The 14,613-nt window shown below is 41.0% G+C and overlaps 1 protein-coding gene across 20 annotated transcripts in view; it reads right to left on the bottom strand.

Annotated features, from left to right (window-relative positions):
- Positions 1-14,354, bottom strand: part of AFDN (afadin, adherens junction formation factor) — a 115,675-nt gene extending 101,321 nt beyond the window's left edge. For all 20 annotated transcript variants that reach the window (XM_054279072.1, XM_054279089.1, XM_054279075.1 and 17 more), the window contains exon 1: positions 13,996-14,354. In XM_054279072.1, coding sequence (XP_054135047.1) covers positions 13,996-14,106 — 111 coding nt within the window. In that variant the 5' untranslated portion in view covers positions 14,107-14,354. The remainder of the gene's footprint in view (positions 1-13,995) is intronic.
- Positions 14,355-14,613: the final 259 nt, after the last annotated feature.

Below are 14,613 nucleotides of genomic sequence, written 5' to 3'. Positions count from 1 at the left end.
GACAAGTTACAATGCAAACATTAACGCAGATGATTAACCGTGAACAGGACTATTTCGAGTTTAAACAGGCTCAGATTACAAAAGCATTCAGTAACTTGGTTTGGCTTACTCAGATATTAAAACGTAGTTAATGAAGACATAAATGATACTACTGTACAAGATTTCCAGTACACTCTGACTCACAGTGAAACAATTTAGGCTTTAACTGCTAATATTAGCCAAACAGTCTCTGCAGCAAATAATCAGAATTAACACAGCTGAAAAGTTATACCAATGAGGTCCACCCTCTCATTAGTGCAGGAGTATGACACAAGAATATGAGAAGATGACCCAAAACAAAAATTCTGTCAGGAAGCACAGACAGGATCATGCAGAAGTGGAAAAGAATTTACAAATCTAAGAACTCTCTAGCTTCTTTTCCTTTTAAATAACAACCAATGCTGTCTCCTAGTGTAGTATGTATCCTGACTACAGCATGTGTGTTTCTCTACCACTGAGGACAGTGAACTTTTCCAGACTTACTCCTGCAAGCTTATTTGTATAGAAACAAAAACATATGAAACAAAAAACCCAAACCCCAAGCAAAAGCACAGGCACATTTTATATAGTCTTAGTTAACACCATATCATTTGTTCTGTGCATTTTTTATTACTCTCCACAGTGAGACACAAACTTTCTTTATGATTAGATACTTAGAGTAACTCATTCAAATAGATTTCATTTTTTTAACTACTATTGCAAAGCATTTGGGGATTTTGAATTTCTTTCTATTCAGTATTCACTTCAAAAATGTTAATAAAACATATATGCTTGCCTTAATTAACAGCTTACAAGATGGTAGAACACCAGAAAGTTACACATGTGGAAAAAGGAAATTGCTGGGGAAAAAGCCAGGGCTGTTCAGCCTGGAAGAGAAGGCTGTGTGGAAATCTCAAGCAGCCTTCCAATATCTGAAGGGGGTCTACAGGGCAGCTAGAAAAGGAGTCTGACAGGAACTCCGGTGATGGGACAAGGAGTAATGGGTACAAAAACTGAAAGAGGGGAAAGATTAGATATTAGGAAGAAGTTCTTTATTGTGGGAGTGGTGAGACACTGGAACAGGTTTCCAAGGGAGGCTGTGGATGCCCTGACCCAGGCAGTGTCCAAGGCCAGACTGGATAACCCAACCTGGTCTAGCTGGAGGGGTCCCCCCCATGGCAGGTGGGATTGTAACCAGGTGATCCTTAAGGTCCATTCCACTTCCTCAGCATTTTGATTCCTCACATTTGGAACTAAGGTTACCTATTTACTGAAGTGAGGCAGTCTCGTGTACGTTTGATACAGAAGTATTTCTGAAACAAACAGAACCCCAAATATGAGAATTATTCCATTTTTCTAGGAAGATACATAACTCTTCCAACTGTATGCAGCTCCCCAATAGAGAAAAGGGGCAATCTTTGCTGCACCATAGAACTCATGCAAGAGTTAAACCAGAGGTGGTGTGATGGTGCTGGTAGATGACACTCTAAGTGTGATTAACTCCCTTATCCCTATGTCTTATAGGGTGAAATCCCAAATTAGGATAGCCTAGAGAACTGCATACATTATAAAAAAAATCTAGCTTCTCTTTCTGCCTCTGTAGTAACTAAATTTACAACAGTTTTCAACACATTACTTCATGTATCTGCATCACTTTTCCCATCCCACTGTCCTGGAAACATTATAACAAAGTGAGAATGTTGAGTTTCTTTTATACAAACCAAGACAGTTTATGAAGATGATACAGCTATTCACACGCACAAGCTAAGCAGGATCTAAATAAATATCATCTTAGAACCACAGCATGGCTTGAGCTGCAAGGGACCTTGAACACCATCTAGTCCTAACCCTGAATTTTGCTAATAGCAACAATTTGGAAAAGCACTCCAAAGGGAAAAAAAAGTCAAATCAAGTATTATGGCTCAGTTCCAAATACACTTGAATGACCACTGCCCACTTTCAAGAATTAGACTTAAAATTGCTCATTGCATGAACAAAATGTATCATAAATGTTCTACTTATAAAACTGGTTTAGACAGATAATCAACATAAGGAAAAGTCAGACTACCACATTATTTTGTAATGGCATATACAAACAGGAAAGCTCAGTAATTAAAGAGAAAAGTCTCCTTGCATACAAGTAAGCAGCTCTTCCCAAAAACAAATGCAGTAAGCTTTAGCAAAACCTAAACTTGAAGGGTTTTTTTTATTTTACCTAAATTTCACATATGTAAATATAAAAAATAAATGCTGAAATAAACTAAGCACCAATTTTAAAATGTTGTCAACATTTAATGATGTTTAAGTCAGAAGGACATTGGGGGTGGAGAATAAGGCAGAGAAAGGGCTGGTCATACAAATTTAACTGCTACCATGTACTTGTGGTTGCTGTAAAAGTCATATCACCAACACCACAGAGCTGGAAGACAATCAAAGATGGACAGTTCTGCGTGGCAGAAGACAGAACCCCATGACAGCAATCACATGATGGCAGGGATGGCAGGAAAAAGGTCAACACTGCCCACTTCCTTTCTGTGCCTCAGAAATGCTGAGAGGTGGGTGAAGAAGGGGCTGCAGAACACAGTGTGTGTGTACCTGTGAAAGTGTTCATCCTCTTTTGCAGTTGCTGGGGTGGAATAGCTTCAGATTACTCACACATCCATCAGCCATGACAAAGAACACTGCTATTCAACATTTCACTTCATAAATTAAGGATATAAAGGTATCAGAAATATGTTGGTATCTCACTCTACTTGCAGGTTTCTACTACTACTGATAACATCATGATATTGCCATAGAAGAAGACAACAGACACTAGGAGAAAGGCGTGTACATCAAGGATCAGAGAAATTGTCCTGACCCTTTTGCAACGTACAGAAACATCCTATTTATCCTTGGGATTTGGATAAATTAAGCTCTACATGCTCTGAGTACCATCCTTATTACCACTGAGGTGGTTAGGAAGGCATTTTTCCCCTTGGAGCAAGATTTCCTTCTCAGCAGCTAAGGAATTCAGTTAATCCAGGAAACTCACTCTGTCTCTACTGAACAGATACCCAGAAGAGATGACACAAGCCAAAAGCTTCTTAAAAGGAATCCTCTCCAAGATAAGGGAAAGGTATCTGTGGTTATAACAGTACAGCAAGCAAAAAAGCACTTCCTTAGAAGAAAACGCAGGTGTGACAGCCACCATCAGCACACAGACTAGCTGGTTATAAACAGCTCCAACTGCAAGGCCACTCCAAAGTCCACATGGCAGCTGTACAGGATCTAATGGCTGATCTGTAACCTCATGGGAAACTTCTCACAGAGGCAGACAACCATAAGGCTGCTCTCTGAAGCCAGTGCAGCAGGATGAACACATTTGAATACTGCTGTAATTGGTATTCTTCCCTGAAAGTAGAAGTTTGGAGTGTCTGGTTTAAGGTTGTGGATGTGAGAGTTTTGGCACAGAGTGCATGTGGGAGGAAATGAGGGGGAAAAGGTCTCAACACAGGTAGGTTTCCTGAGAAAGCTAGATCAGTACATTTATAATTATATACATGGATATTTATGAGCATCCATACACACAAGAATGTCAAAGACTCGGAGACAAATGTGGAACACTGAAGATAAGACAGGCACTTAAGCAAGTGCTGAGTTTCAAAAGTTTTTCCAAACCACCAGTATCAGAACATTGTACAACACTTGAGCTTCAATACATGACTGTCTCACATTGGTACATGCTACCAATTTTTGTGCTGCCACTTGATCACTCAAAATGAATGAAGACTTCTTTGAGAAGGCAAAGTCTTCAAATGTGTCTAATCTATCAAAAATTTGAGGTACCAATTTTTTGAGCTCAAGCTTAAACTTAATGCAGGTGAGAAAGCAAATCGTGAAACAAAAGTATTCTGGAGTTTGTAGCAGACTACAAACAATTTATTTACAACAGTAAGAATTAGTAGCTCCTTCAGAACATCTAATACTCAAGATACTGAGCCAGTATCAGAATGTTAGGAGATACAGTTGATTATTGCTTCAGAAAATTCTACCAGAATTTTGAACACTGTAAAACTCACACACTCTAATTTCATCACAGATCCTACTTTACAGGATCCTACTTTAGCCAAAAGCTACAGACAGGCAGAAATCAGAAGGTAATGTAAAACTAGATGTTTTACTGTAAATCCCGACAAAGGCTCCAGGAGAGAGATAAATCCTCTCTTCTTTCATTTTTTTTTTCCTGTTAAATGGACAGAACACCTGAGGCAAACCCAGCTCATATATTGAAAACTTCCCACAACTGCAATACTGTCACCACTTTGGGTTGGTTAGGTCTTTGGATGCTGGTAGATGGCTTTGGTGAATATACCAGTAGTCAGTGCATAAAATTACTTCATTGTTCTCTTTTTTTTTTCCCATTCTACATATCAATCCTTATCTGTCTGAAAACAGTTTGCTATAGGCATAACAAGTGAATTTATTGAAATAGTCTTTGCTGCACTATGGCAACAAGAAAAACTCCCATGAAATACTAGATACAGTTTCAGTATTGCTGGAGACTTTTGATAAAGTATTACAATACATCTCACACAAAACAAAGAAGGGCTTTGTTAGAGCATTTCACTGATTTTTAAAGAAGGAAACAGTTGTTTGGCCTTTTATTTTTTTAAAGGCTTCAAAAAGCTAAAAAATTAGATCACAAAATGCAATAATCTTAAGTAATTCCAGTTCTGACCTTCTTCACTATACAGCAAACACTAGACCTAAAAGGCAAATCCATCAAAATCAATTAGCAGGATTGAGCAGTGTTTTCATTAGTAAACACTGGCTTTCCATCACCACTTTCAGATTATTTTCCTTTTCCAGATATGAAAATAAACTATCCTAATCTTTAAACAGCCAGAATCCATACAGTGGGTATTAAAGAAGTCTTAAAACTTTCATTCTGTCTGCACTGAAATAAGTAGCAGCCATGTTCAGTAAGGCTATCACTAAGTGGAAACAACTTACATGTTTCCCAATAAAACACACAGCATTCTACAAGAAATATGCAATGCTTGGATATGATCCGAACGCAGAAAACATTATCAAATTGTACATGGAAGGTGAATGCAAACCAGATTTCTCAACATGAGAGAAGTGATATTATGAAAAGCATTTTAGCGCTGCAAAGCTTTCTGTAACACAACCTGGTTCAATTTTGTTTGTTTCCACATAGACAATTTCCCATCCAGGGCACTGTATCACAGACAGCATTGTCACAATGTTTTTAAAATTAAGAACATGGCAAAATTGTTTTTACTAAAATTGAGAACAATAACAAAATGTTTAAAGGGACCTTCTGAATTTCAAGCTGATGTACTGCTCAAAGTAGAGCACCTTCTGGAGGGCAAAGAGAATGAGACCTTTTATTGTTTTAGACATTGGGGCAGGGTTTCTCTGTCCTTTGAACTCTTGCCCAACCACAGGTTATCCAACAGCCCCTAATTTTCATTAAGAAGTGAGATTCTGATTTTCCATTGGGTTTTGTAAGCAATACAATATATGAAAAAGCAAAATGTAAATATATGTAAAAGCATGACACTGACATCAAATTGTATCTTGCCTCTAAAAAAATACAAGAGTGTGGACTGACAAATCAAGTCATCTAACCAAGAGAAAGCTCTACTAAACACATCATGGAGAGCTTGAAAAGTCTATGCACTGAAATCTTAGTTCACAAATACTGCTCTGAGCAACATACTTTGTCAGCCAAATAAATACTGTTGCCAGACAACTTATTCTTTTTCACACTATAAAAGGTTCCCTTACTACACAGCAGGGCCATGCCCTGGGACACAATTCACCAAGGGGAAGCCTTAAACCACATCATCAGGACACTATCATCTTTCACTAGGCAGTGAGTTTTTGTGAGAGCTTTCCCATTTCTGAGTTCTAGTCACAAGACTGCAAATTATCATAGTAAGAAAAACACTGACCAAATAAAAAACCCCACCCTGCAGCCATTGTTTCAGTCTGCCATCACTCTATAGCAACTAGTACTGTAGTGCATAAAAGCCATTCCAAAATATTTACCCAGGAGTTGACCTGGCATTAGGGGTCATAGCCAAACACACACAATTGCCAGTTCCATACCAAACCAGCCAGTTTTCTAACATCCTTGAATAGAATCACTATAGTAAGTCATATTTTTTAAAGTTGAATCTATTTCATAATCTTGTAATACATAAGTAAAATTAGAAATCCATTTATTATTATTCTTAAGATATACCAAGCACCACTTAATAAAAGCTTAAAATTTTCAAAAGTAATGATGTGTAATTTCTGCTCTTCACTAGAAGAGGTGACATGAACAAACTTACAGCAGTGTACACAATTTCATCAGTACAATCAAACTCTTACAGACTCTTCTATTAATATGATGAAATTCAAACACAAATTACAAATTCGTGTAACCAAGTAAAGTTAACATTTGAGTGCAAATTTGCACTTAAAACTAATGCCCTATACTGATCTTCTAGATGACAACCCTAGTCTTAGGACTTTTTCCAGTTCTTACAGGATTCAAACTTAAACAAATTTCCCAGAGTAATGAGTAATCTACAACAAAATTCTGCAAGACAGACCAGGGCATTAAAGAGCCCTCTTCTACTCAGCTGCATAGAGAAATGAAGCAAGTAGTATCTACACAGAAGGCATCTTCATAGGAGACAAGAATGAGCAAGAATCAGAGGAATGGCTCCCTAGAAAGAGGGAGCCCTCTGTGCTAGAAGGTGATCTGAAGAGGAGCTGTCTGATGGAAGAAGCAGATCTAGAAAATTTAATTGAATATATAATAACAATAAGTTGATAACCTTGAGGGAAATGCCTGTAACAGAAGATGACCATTATCCTGAAGCATTAAAGAAAATAGTTTTAGCAATAGTTACATGTACCTAACACAAGAAAACATTGAAGCCATGCATAATAAGAAGGTATGAGAAAAATAGGTGATGGCTACAAAAAAAAAAAAAAAAAAAAAGAAAAGAACATTGGACTTCGTGTCAAAGTAGATTTTTTTAGTCTTTCTTGAGAACCAAACTAGACAGCAGCGAAAGGCAGAACTGCAACTGAATGACTGAAGGCAACCAACCACGTGGAAAACTTGAAAAAAGTTATGTTACAACGTTATACATCTTCATTATGCAAAAGCTCATGAGGCAGGATACAGTCCAGGAAGATAATCTGACTGCTACTGCTAGGTCTGAACTACTACAGAGTTTTATTTCTGTTGACTCAAGTTTTCATCTTTGATTCTTAAGCTTCCAGACAGGGACAGTTACAACAAAGCAGTAATTTTTACTCGCAATTAAAAACCTGAGGGGAAAGAGGAATCTCTGCAAGAAGTTTAACACAATTATGAGCCAAGTGATGCATGCATCCAGAACAACTATCAATTACCTCTTTCATTTATCTACTGAACAATCGTAACAGCAGAAATTAACAAGCTTCAGTCTTTGCACAAGATGAAATGAGCATCACTCAATATCTATTTTACATGTAAATATTCTTCCTAGCCAAAAATCTTGAAAAATCAACAATTACCTAAATAGTGCTTTACTCAAATACACTTCAGAAGAGGCTTCCATTAGCATGAAGTTCACTTTGAAAGACAGAGTAGACACTCCATTACATATCTGTAATATCTGCTAAATTAGACTTCTCTAAAGTTTATCACAACATTTAGTTCACTAATTCACATTGTGAGTCTCAACTCCACCTTCTTCAGAACCACTGCTCAAAACAAGGAGTTTTCTTCATGCATGTTCTGAATTTTGCACAGCTACCATTTATTTCCCTTTATTTATAACAAAGCAACTACTCCAACAGATACTGACACAAAGACAAACTCAGAGTGGTTTCTTATCATCTACAGCCTTCCCACAAGCACCAGTTCATTTCAACCTCTATCACCTTCCAGCTAAGTTTTAGCTTTTGTTACCCCCTTTAGATGACAAAAGCATCTAGACACAAGAGCAGAGTTTCATTAATCATAAAGCTAAGTTTTCCTCAAAAATCATGACAGTGTGTTCCATTCATCTTGGTTTAACCTCTCTGAAAGAGAAATGGTTTTGACAGAAAAAACACACTTGCACAAACAAAGCAAATCCCATACATGTCTAGATGACTGGGGGTTTTTCAGCTGAAAAGTAACGCTTGTCAATGGCATTTCAGGCAGGGAACAGATCCACGCATCAGGAGGGAATTCTTAAAGCCAGCATGTCTGAATTGAATGGAACTAATTGGCCACTGGCTCAAGAAATAACTTATATAAGGAATATTAAAAGCACAGTCTAAAACTTCTTCCTAGAATTATTTTCATTACATTATGATGTCTGTAGACTGTGGCCAATATCTTAACTCAAACTTATAACTGGGACTCTCTAGAGAGCACTAAGACTTCATTTGTAATGACTATTCACTTTGACTCAGTTAAAGGAAAACCGGTCTCCAAATACTCCTCCTGATGCACGTGAGCAGGCCTGCATCCCTGACTTCTTTATTCCAACCTTTTTAATGCAGAGCTCAACAGACTCAGTAAAGTGCAATTAGTAATCCCAAACCTCTAACTAATGCCTCAGTGTTTTTATCTCCTCTTGAACTGTGCCTGCTTAGTGGTAGCAATTATTTGAAAAACATTCTGTTCACTAAAAAGCACAGGCATCAGTCCTCAGGATTCCAATCACCCTTCCAGGCTGACCAAATAGTAGTTTAAACATCTGTTGCAAAGAGAGTTTACTTTCCACGCCATGGATTTTGCAAACTTAAAAGGACAATACCTTCAGATATATTACCAGCTTCTTGAGGTCTATACAGTGTGAAGAGTTGCACTTGCTTAAACTACTGAAAGTGGTACAATCTAACTAGTGGAGAGGGCACAAGTATTTCCACCATTTAGATGGTGTTTCCTTAGCTCCAGACTTGCATTTCCACTACTGGTATCACCCATAACACAATAGATTACCAATTTTAAAAACAGGTCTTGAAAAAGCCTCAGAGCCAGATTTTTAAAGGGTGAGATCTTTTTGCGGGTGAGCAACCATGCAGATAAACAGCAGGGGGGTTAAAACCTAAAAATTCCCATTTCTTGTTGCTTTAACTAGATTTAAATAACAAACTTGCATAACTACCATTAAAAGGCTGTAAAGCTTATACCTTCCCTGTGACACTTAATGAACCAGAAACAGATCTGAAACCAAAAAGTTCAGAAGAAGACCAGAATTCCATCAGCCCTAAAATATCCTGCCATACAGTGTACTGTGTAGTATTTTCTGTTAATAGATTGCTTACCTGTATTTAAAGCCAAAGAAAACAATATAAAACATACTGAATAGATGAAACATACATAACACAACACATGGAAAGTCAACATTAAAAAAAACCAAAACAAAGCAACCTGGAAAAAAAAGCCCTGCCCACATTCTGAAGGGTTATTTCTAATACCTTGTTGCTAAGACTAAGTTTTTTCACATATAAAGTTATCAAATAACCATGAAGACTTTTGAAATGCCTTCTTTTTTTTTAACGATGGCCATTTAAAAGTCAAAGTCTCAGGAATTATTCTTTAATGCAAAGCATGTTATTTCTCTAAGCTTTTTGATTAGACCTTTCTACTTTTGCTGACACAGAGGTATATTAGTCTAGAAAAACTTTCTCCATCAGAAAACAAAACTACAACAGATCAATGTTTCTGACAACAATCCTCCAGCCCCTGGGCAATTGTTATAAAAAAATCCCACTTGTTCTACAAAGTGTCTGTCTCAAAAGAATTAAATGCAATTCACACTCCTAGTCCACAAACCACGCTTAGAAAAAACACAACACCTCTCTTCCTCTCATATAACAGCTATGAAAGTATAAATTAAAGATGAAACCTTATTTTGTCATCAACAATAATTGTAACACAGAGTTCAGATATGGCATCTTATTAGATGCATTCAAACAGTGATAAATGCATGATCTACAGTACCCCTCCATTCCTTCCTCTCTCCCAAAACATCCATTTTATATAACAATCAACTCCAGTTAGCACTTTTATTAAACAAGGAGGTTAAATAAGCTAAACTGTATAAATGCAAATCATTTCCTATCTACAAGTTCCCAAAAAAACTCTGCACTTATTACAAAATCATTCATTCGAACTCACTCCTTTTTGAAAACTTTGGATGCTGTAAGCACCCAAGACTTAAATCAAGATCAAACCATCATTTTATCTCCTAGTGCAAAAGGTCAGAGTCTTTTCTAAGTCTCTCTACTGTGTTTCTATGCCTGACAAAAAAAAAAAAAAAAAAAAAAAGGAAAAAGCATCCACAATACTTGGACCAAGGGCAAGGAGAAACAATTGAAGAAAAAGGTTAACGCTCTGCTTTCATTTTGAATCTGTTAATTTATCTACAAACAAAAACACAATTCCCTCCACCTTCCCCCAAAAAGCCCAGTATTTTTTTTAAATTGCCAAAGTGAGTAGCTGCCTCACGTAAGTAGAGACATTAAAGCTTAATCAAGTTTAAATGATGACCAGTATTACAGACATCTTTAACGAAGGTCTATACCTGGCAGCACTCCTGAAACACTACCATTTAAACTTCTGCTAGTAAATGCAGAGTTTTGGGTTTGCTCAATTATAAGTTTCTCAAGCCACAGAGCTTCTCTGAGCTACTTTCTGAATAAAAATCATTTTAAAATTTCAGAGTAAAATAGTGCAAATTAACAGGTTTCTCATAACAGCAACAATGGCTCAAATAGGTAATATCTAATACATTTAAAATTATCACTTTGCTCTCAAGCATGACTCCACAAATTACTTCAGTGAAGGCCAGTGAAGATATGAAATCCTCACCCCCAAGAAGTCTTTCAGCCTTCCACATAATACAGAGAGAGGAATACTCAACTCTGAGCATGCAAAAGAAAGTTTTCATTTTTGTTTTGCTGGGGTAAAGCCGCTCTGAATGACTTAGTTAACTACTAGAGTCAAAGAGAAGTTAAGAAAAAGTTAGTAACAGAACTCAACATGTCCTATCCAGGCTTTGCTCTTCAATGTCTTACATACCTTAACAATTTGTTCCTGAAGTCTCTCAAGAGGCAAGTAAACAAGTAGATCTCTAATCCCCTAGGACTAGTCTACTCAATAAAATATTAACAGGAATTCAAACAGATTAATTTCATGAACCACTTCTCCAAATAAAGCCCCACACATTTGAACTACTTTCAAAATACCACCCAACCTTCAAAACAAAGTCACATTTTACACACTGCAGTAAAGTGAAGAGGATCTAATGGAGTTGGAACAACTGCATCTCAAAGAAATAGGCCTTCCAAACTAATACCAAGGTACATCAGTTGGTCACATTGAATTCCTTTCACTGTCACTGCATAGTCTATACTGTCAGAACCCTAGTCAATTTACACTAGATTTCACTTTTCCTTTGCTTTACCAAAAACTCTGAACCCCACTATAAAGTCTGTGATTAGCCCTCTGGAAAATCCTACTCTCTTACACTGAAAGTTACAAGACAACTCACTTAAACCAGGTCACTTTCACTGAGGAAGTGCCTGAAGAATCACTACAAGGCATCAGCTCTACTGATGCATCCAACCAGCAGCTCCTGGGTGACAGTCTGCAGTCTGGGCTACAAACTTGACCCAGCAGCCCAACAACTACGCCTGGACAGCTTAAAATGATTCAGTTTGACTCAGCTCAGGCACACACAGCCAAAAGTCATATCCAGGTTACTGCATCTTCACAGATGCCAGACTTGCTGCAGTCCCTACAAAAAGCAAGATATGCCTTATGATCAAGCTGAGCCTGGAAAAACAGGGAAACAACAGAGGATTGTCAGTTCTCAAGCAGTCTAGTAAAAGTGCTTTCATTTAAGCTGATAAACAGTACAAATGTGAATCACACCATGATCTAGGTTGAAAATATTGCCAAATTCATGTCAGCTCAGGGTAAGAGTGAAAATAAATGCGAGCATTTGTAAATGTAATTATCTGGAAGGAAAACAGACTTTATCTATAAAATTGTTTCCTGCTGCCAGTTTGATGTAAACTCACCTGCAGTCTTATCAAATGCTTTTAGAACTAGTAAGCTAAAGACCTCATGTATTCAAGGATATTATGCATGCACTTCATTTTTTACATTCAGTAGTTCAACTGAAATGGCATCACTGACAATGGTGAGTATGCTCCTATACACGTTCAGAGGCTTAAGTGCAGAAGTGTGGAGTGAATGCCAGTAAAATTATTTTTTCTTTCAATAATATTTATAATGAAGCTGTTGACTTTCGTGCAAACTCTAGTTAACTGTGATAATAAACATGCGTGGCTGACCTAAAGAAAGTAAGATTTGTTAAACTACTTACTATCAAAACCACAGAAGCACAGTCTGCCATAAACACAAAGACAGTATGGAGTTAGAATATACTGGGAATGGACAAACCCACCAATAAAACAAAAAGTTCAGCCACAGGCAGTTAGCAGCCAACCTGCAATTCCAAAAAGACCGTGCTATGTTCTCAAACACAATCATGGAAAGCTTCCTGACACTGGCTTCAGCCCACTTTTTTGAGACAGTGACTGTCAAGCAACAATGACATTGTTAAAACCTAAGCAACGCAATCAAGGAACTGTAATTAGGATAAATCTTGGAAGATGTAGGGAATAATCACAGAAAACCTTCCTTTTTGTGTTCAAGAAACTGTCTGCGATGAGCAGAACTGAAAATACCCGAAGGTGTCGTAGTTCCTAATCTTAGAATTGCTTTCAACACTTTTTCGTGGCTCTGCTAGCAGTCAGCACCAAGGTGCAGAACAGGAGCCAGCTCCAAGACCAAGCCAACGTGATTTCTCAGAGGCTTCTGTTAATAAACAACCAGGGCCAGGCCAAGAGCAAGTGTGAATTTCCTCCTTTTCCCCGGGAACACGCACATGATCAGCCTCCACCCTGTGAGCAGGGAGCCCGCTGTCACACACAAACAGGGCTGTAACCTGCGTCCCCAGCCCTCCCCCTACCCCCCCTCGCCGCTTTCAAACCAGACGCGCAGCACGAACCAGCCAAAGGGAACATGACAAGGGGCAGCGGGAGGGTGTGGTTTGACTATTACATTTTTATTTTTTTTTAAAAAGGACAAACCCCAGCCTCTCTAGGCCATCAGAAACACCCACTTCATTAGGCAGAAATTACCCGCTGTGTTTTTCCAGTACAACACGTGAACTCGGGTCTACGAACCTGCTCCTGGTATTTACTTTAGGCGGCGGGCGGGCAGCCTGCAGGCTCGGAGAGCCAAGGCGCTCCGTCCGTCACGCCCTGGGAAAGCCACTCCGGGGATTGCACCAGCAACCCGGAGAGCCGCCGGACTGCAAGCGGCAGGTTGCTTTGTAAGAGGCGCCTTCCGCACAAAGACGAATATTTAAAGAAACAAACAAGCTAGCAACAAAAAAAGCGCCTAGCACCAGGCTCCTCAATCCTCCTCCACCAGCCGCCTGTATGTACTGTTAAAGTCACAGACAGACAAAAAAACCCAAAAACCCACGGAGGTACCCGGTGTCGGGCTCAGGACGGGGGCAGCTCCTGTGTTGTCGCCCTTGGCCGCCCCCTTTCGCCACCTCCATCTCCCAGCAGGTTTCTCCCCTGCCTCGGAGCCGCCTGTCCCGCGGGGTCAGGCCGGCATGTGCCTGCGGGAGGGAACAGAGGGAGGAGGGGAGGACTCCGGCCCTGCGCTCCCTTCCTCTCCCCGGCCGCTGCAACCTGCCTCCACCCGGGCACGGCCAGGGGCCCTCGCTGCCCACCGAGGAGCGGAGCCCCGGCCGCGGACAGCGCAGGAGCGCCCGTGTCCGAGCCGCCGGCCGGGGCGGGGGGCGGCGCGGGAGCCCGGCGGCCGCGGGGCGCGGCCTGGCCCGGGCGCGGCGTCTCACCGGGCCGGCCGGGCGGGAGGCCCTCGCCGGGGTCGCTCACCTCGGTGGGGTCGCTGATCTCGAACAGGTCCAGCCGGTTCGCGTTCCAGTGGTTGATGATGTCGGCGAGTTTGCGCCGCTCCTCCTCCCGGCTGCCGCCGCCGCCCGACATCCTCGCCGAGCCCGCCGCCGCCGGGGAGCCGAGCCGGGGCCGGGGCCAGGCCCTCTCAGCCGAGCCCCGGACGGAGCGGGGGGTCCCTCAGTCCCGGCCGGGCAGGGCAGGCACCGGCTCTCCCCGCGGCCGCTGCCGGCTCGGGCGCCGCGGAAACGCCTCGGGATCGTGCCGCCGACAGCGATCGGCCCCGGCGGACAGTGGGAAAGGAGAGAAAGAAAAGGGGGAAGGGCGGGCAGGGGGCGGGGAGGAAGAGGAAGGATGCCCTGAGTCGGCAGCGCCCGCCGTATCTCCCGGCTCGGCAGCGCCTGTGGCCGCTCGCCTGCCCTGAGCCGAACGAAGCCGCCGCTGCCGCCGCCTTTCTCCGCCCCGGGATCGCCCTCCCCTCGCTCTCTCCCTCACACACCGGCCGTGCGCGCCCCCGCCCGGCCGCCCGCCCTCCTCCTCCCCTTCCCGGGCGTGTGCGCGCCTGCGCGCGCTCCCGGCGGCCGTCGCCTCCCGCCGGCG

The sequence above is a fragment of the Melozone crissalis genome, unplaced genomic scaffold (assembly GCF_028551555.1).
Source record: "Melozone crissalis strain CALT ecotype California unplaced genomic scaffold, PUWL_Pcris_2 ptg000027l_1, whole genome shotgun sequence".
NCBI classification, from domain to species: domain Eukaryota; kingdom Metazoa; phylum Chordata; class Aves; order Passeriformes; family Passerellidae; genus Melozone; species Melozone crissalis.
This window is presented reverse-complemented; position numbering and strand designations above follow the sequence as displayed.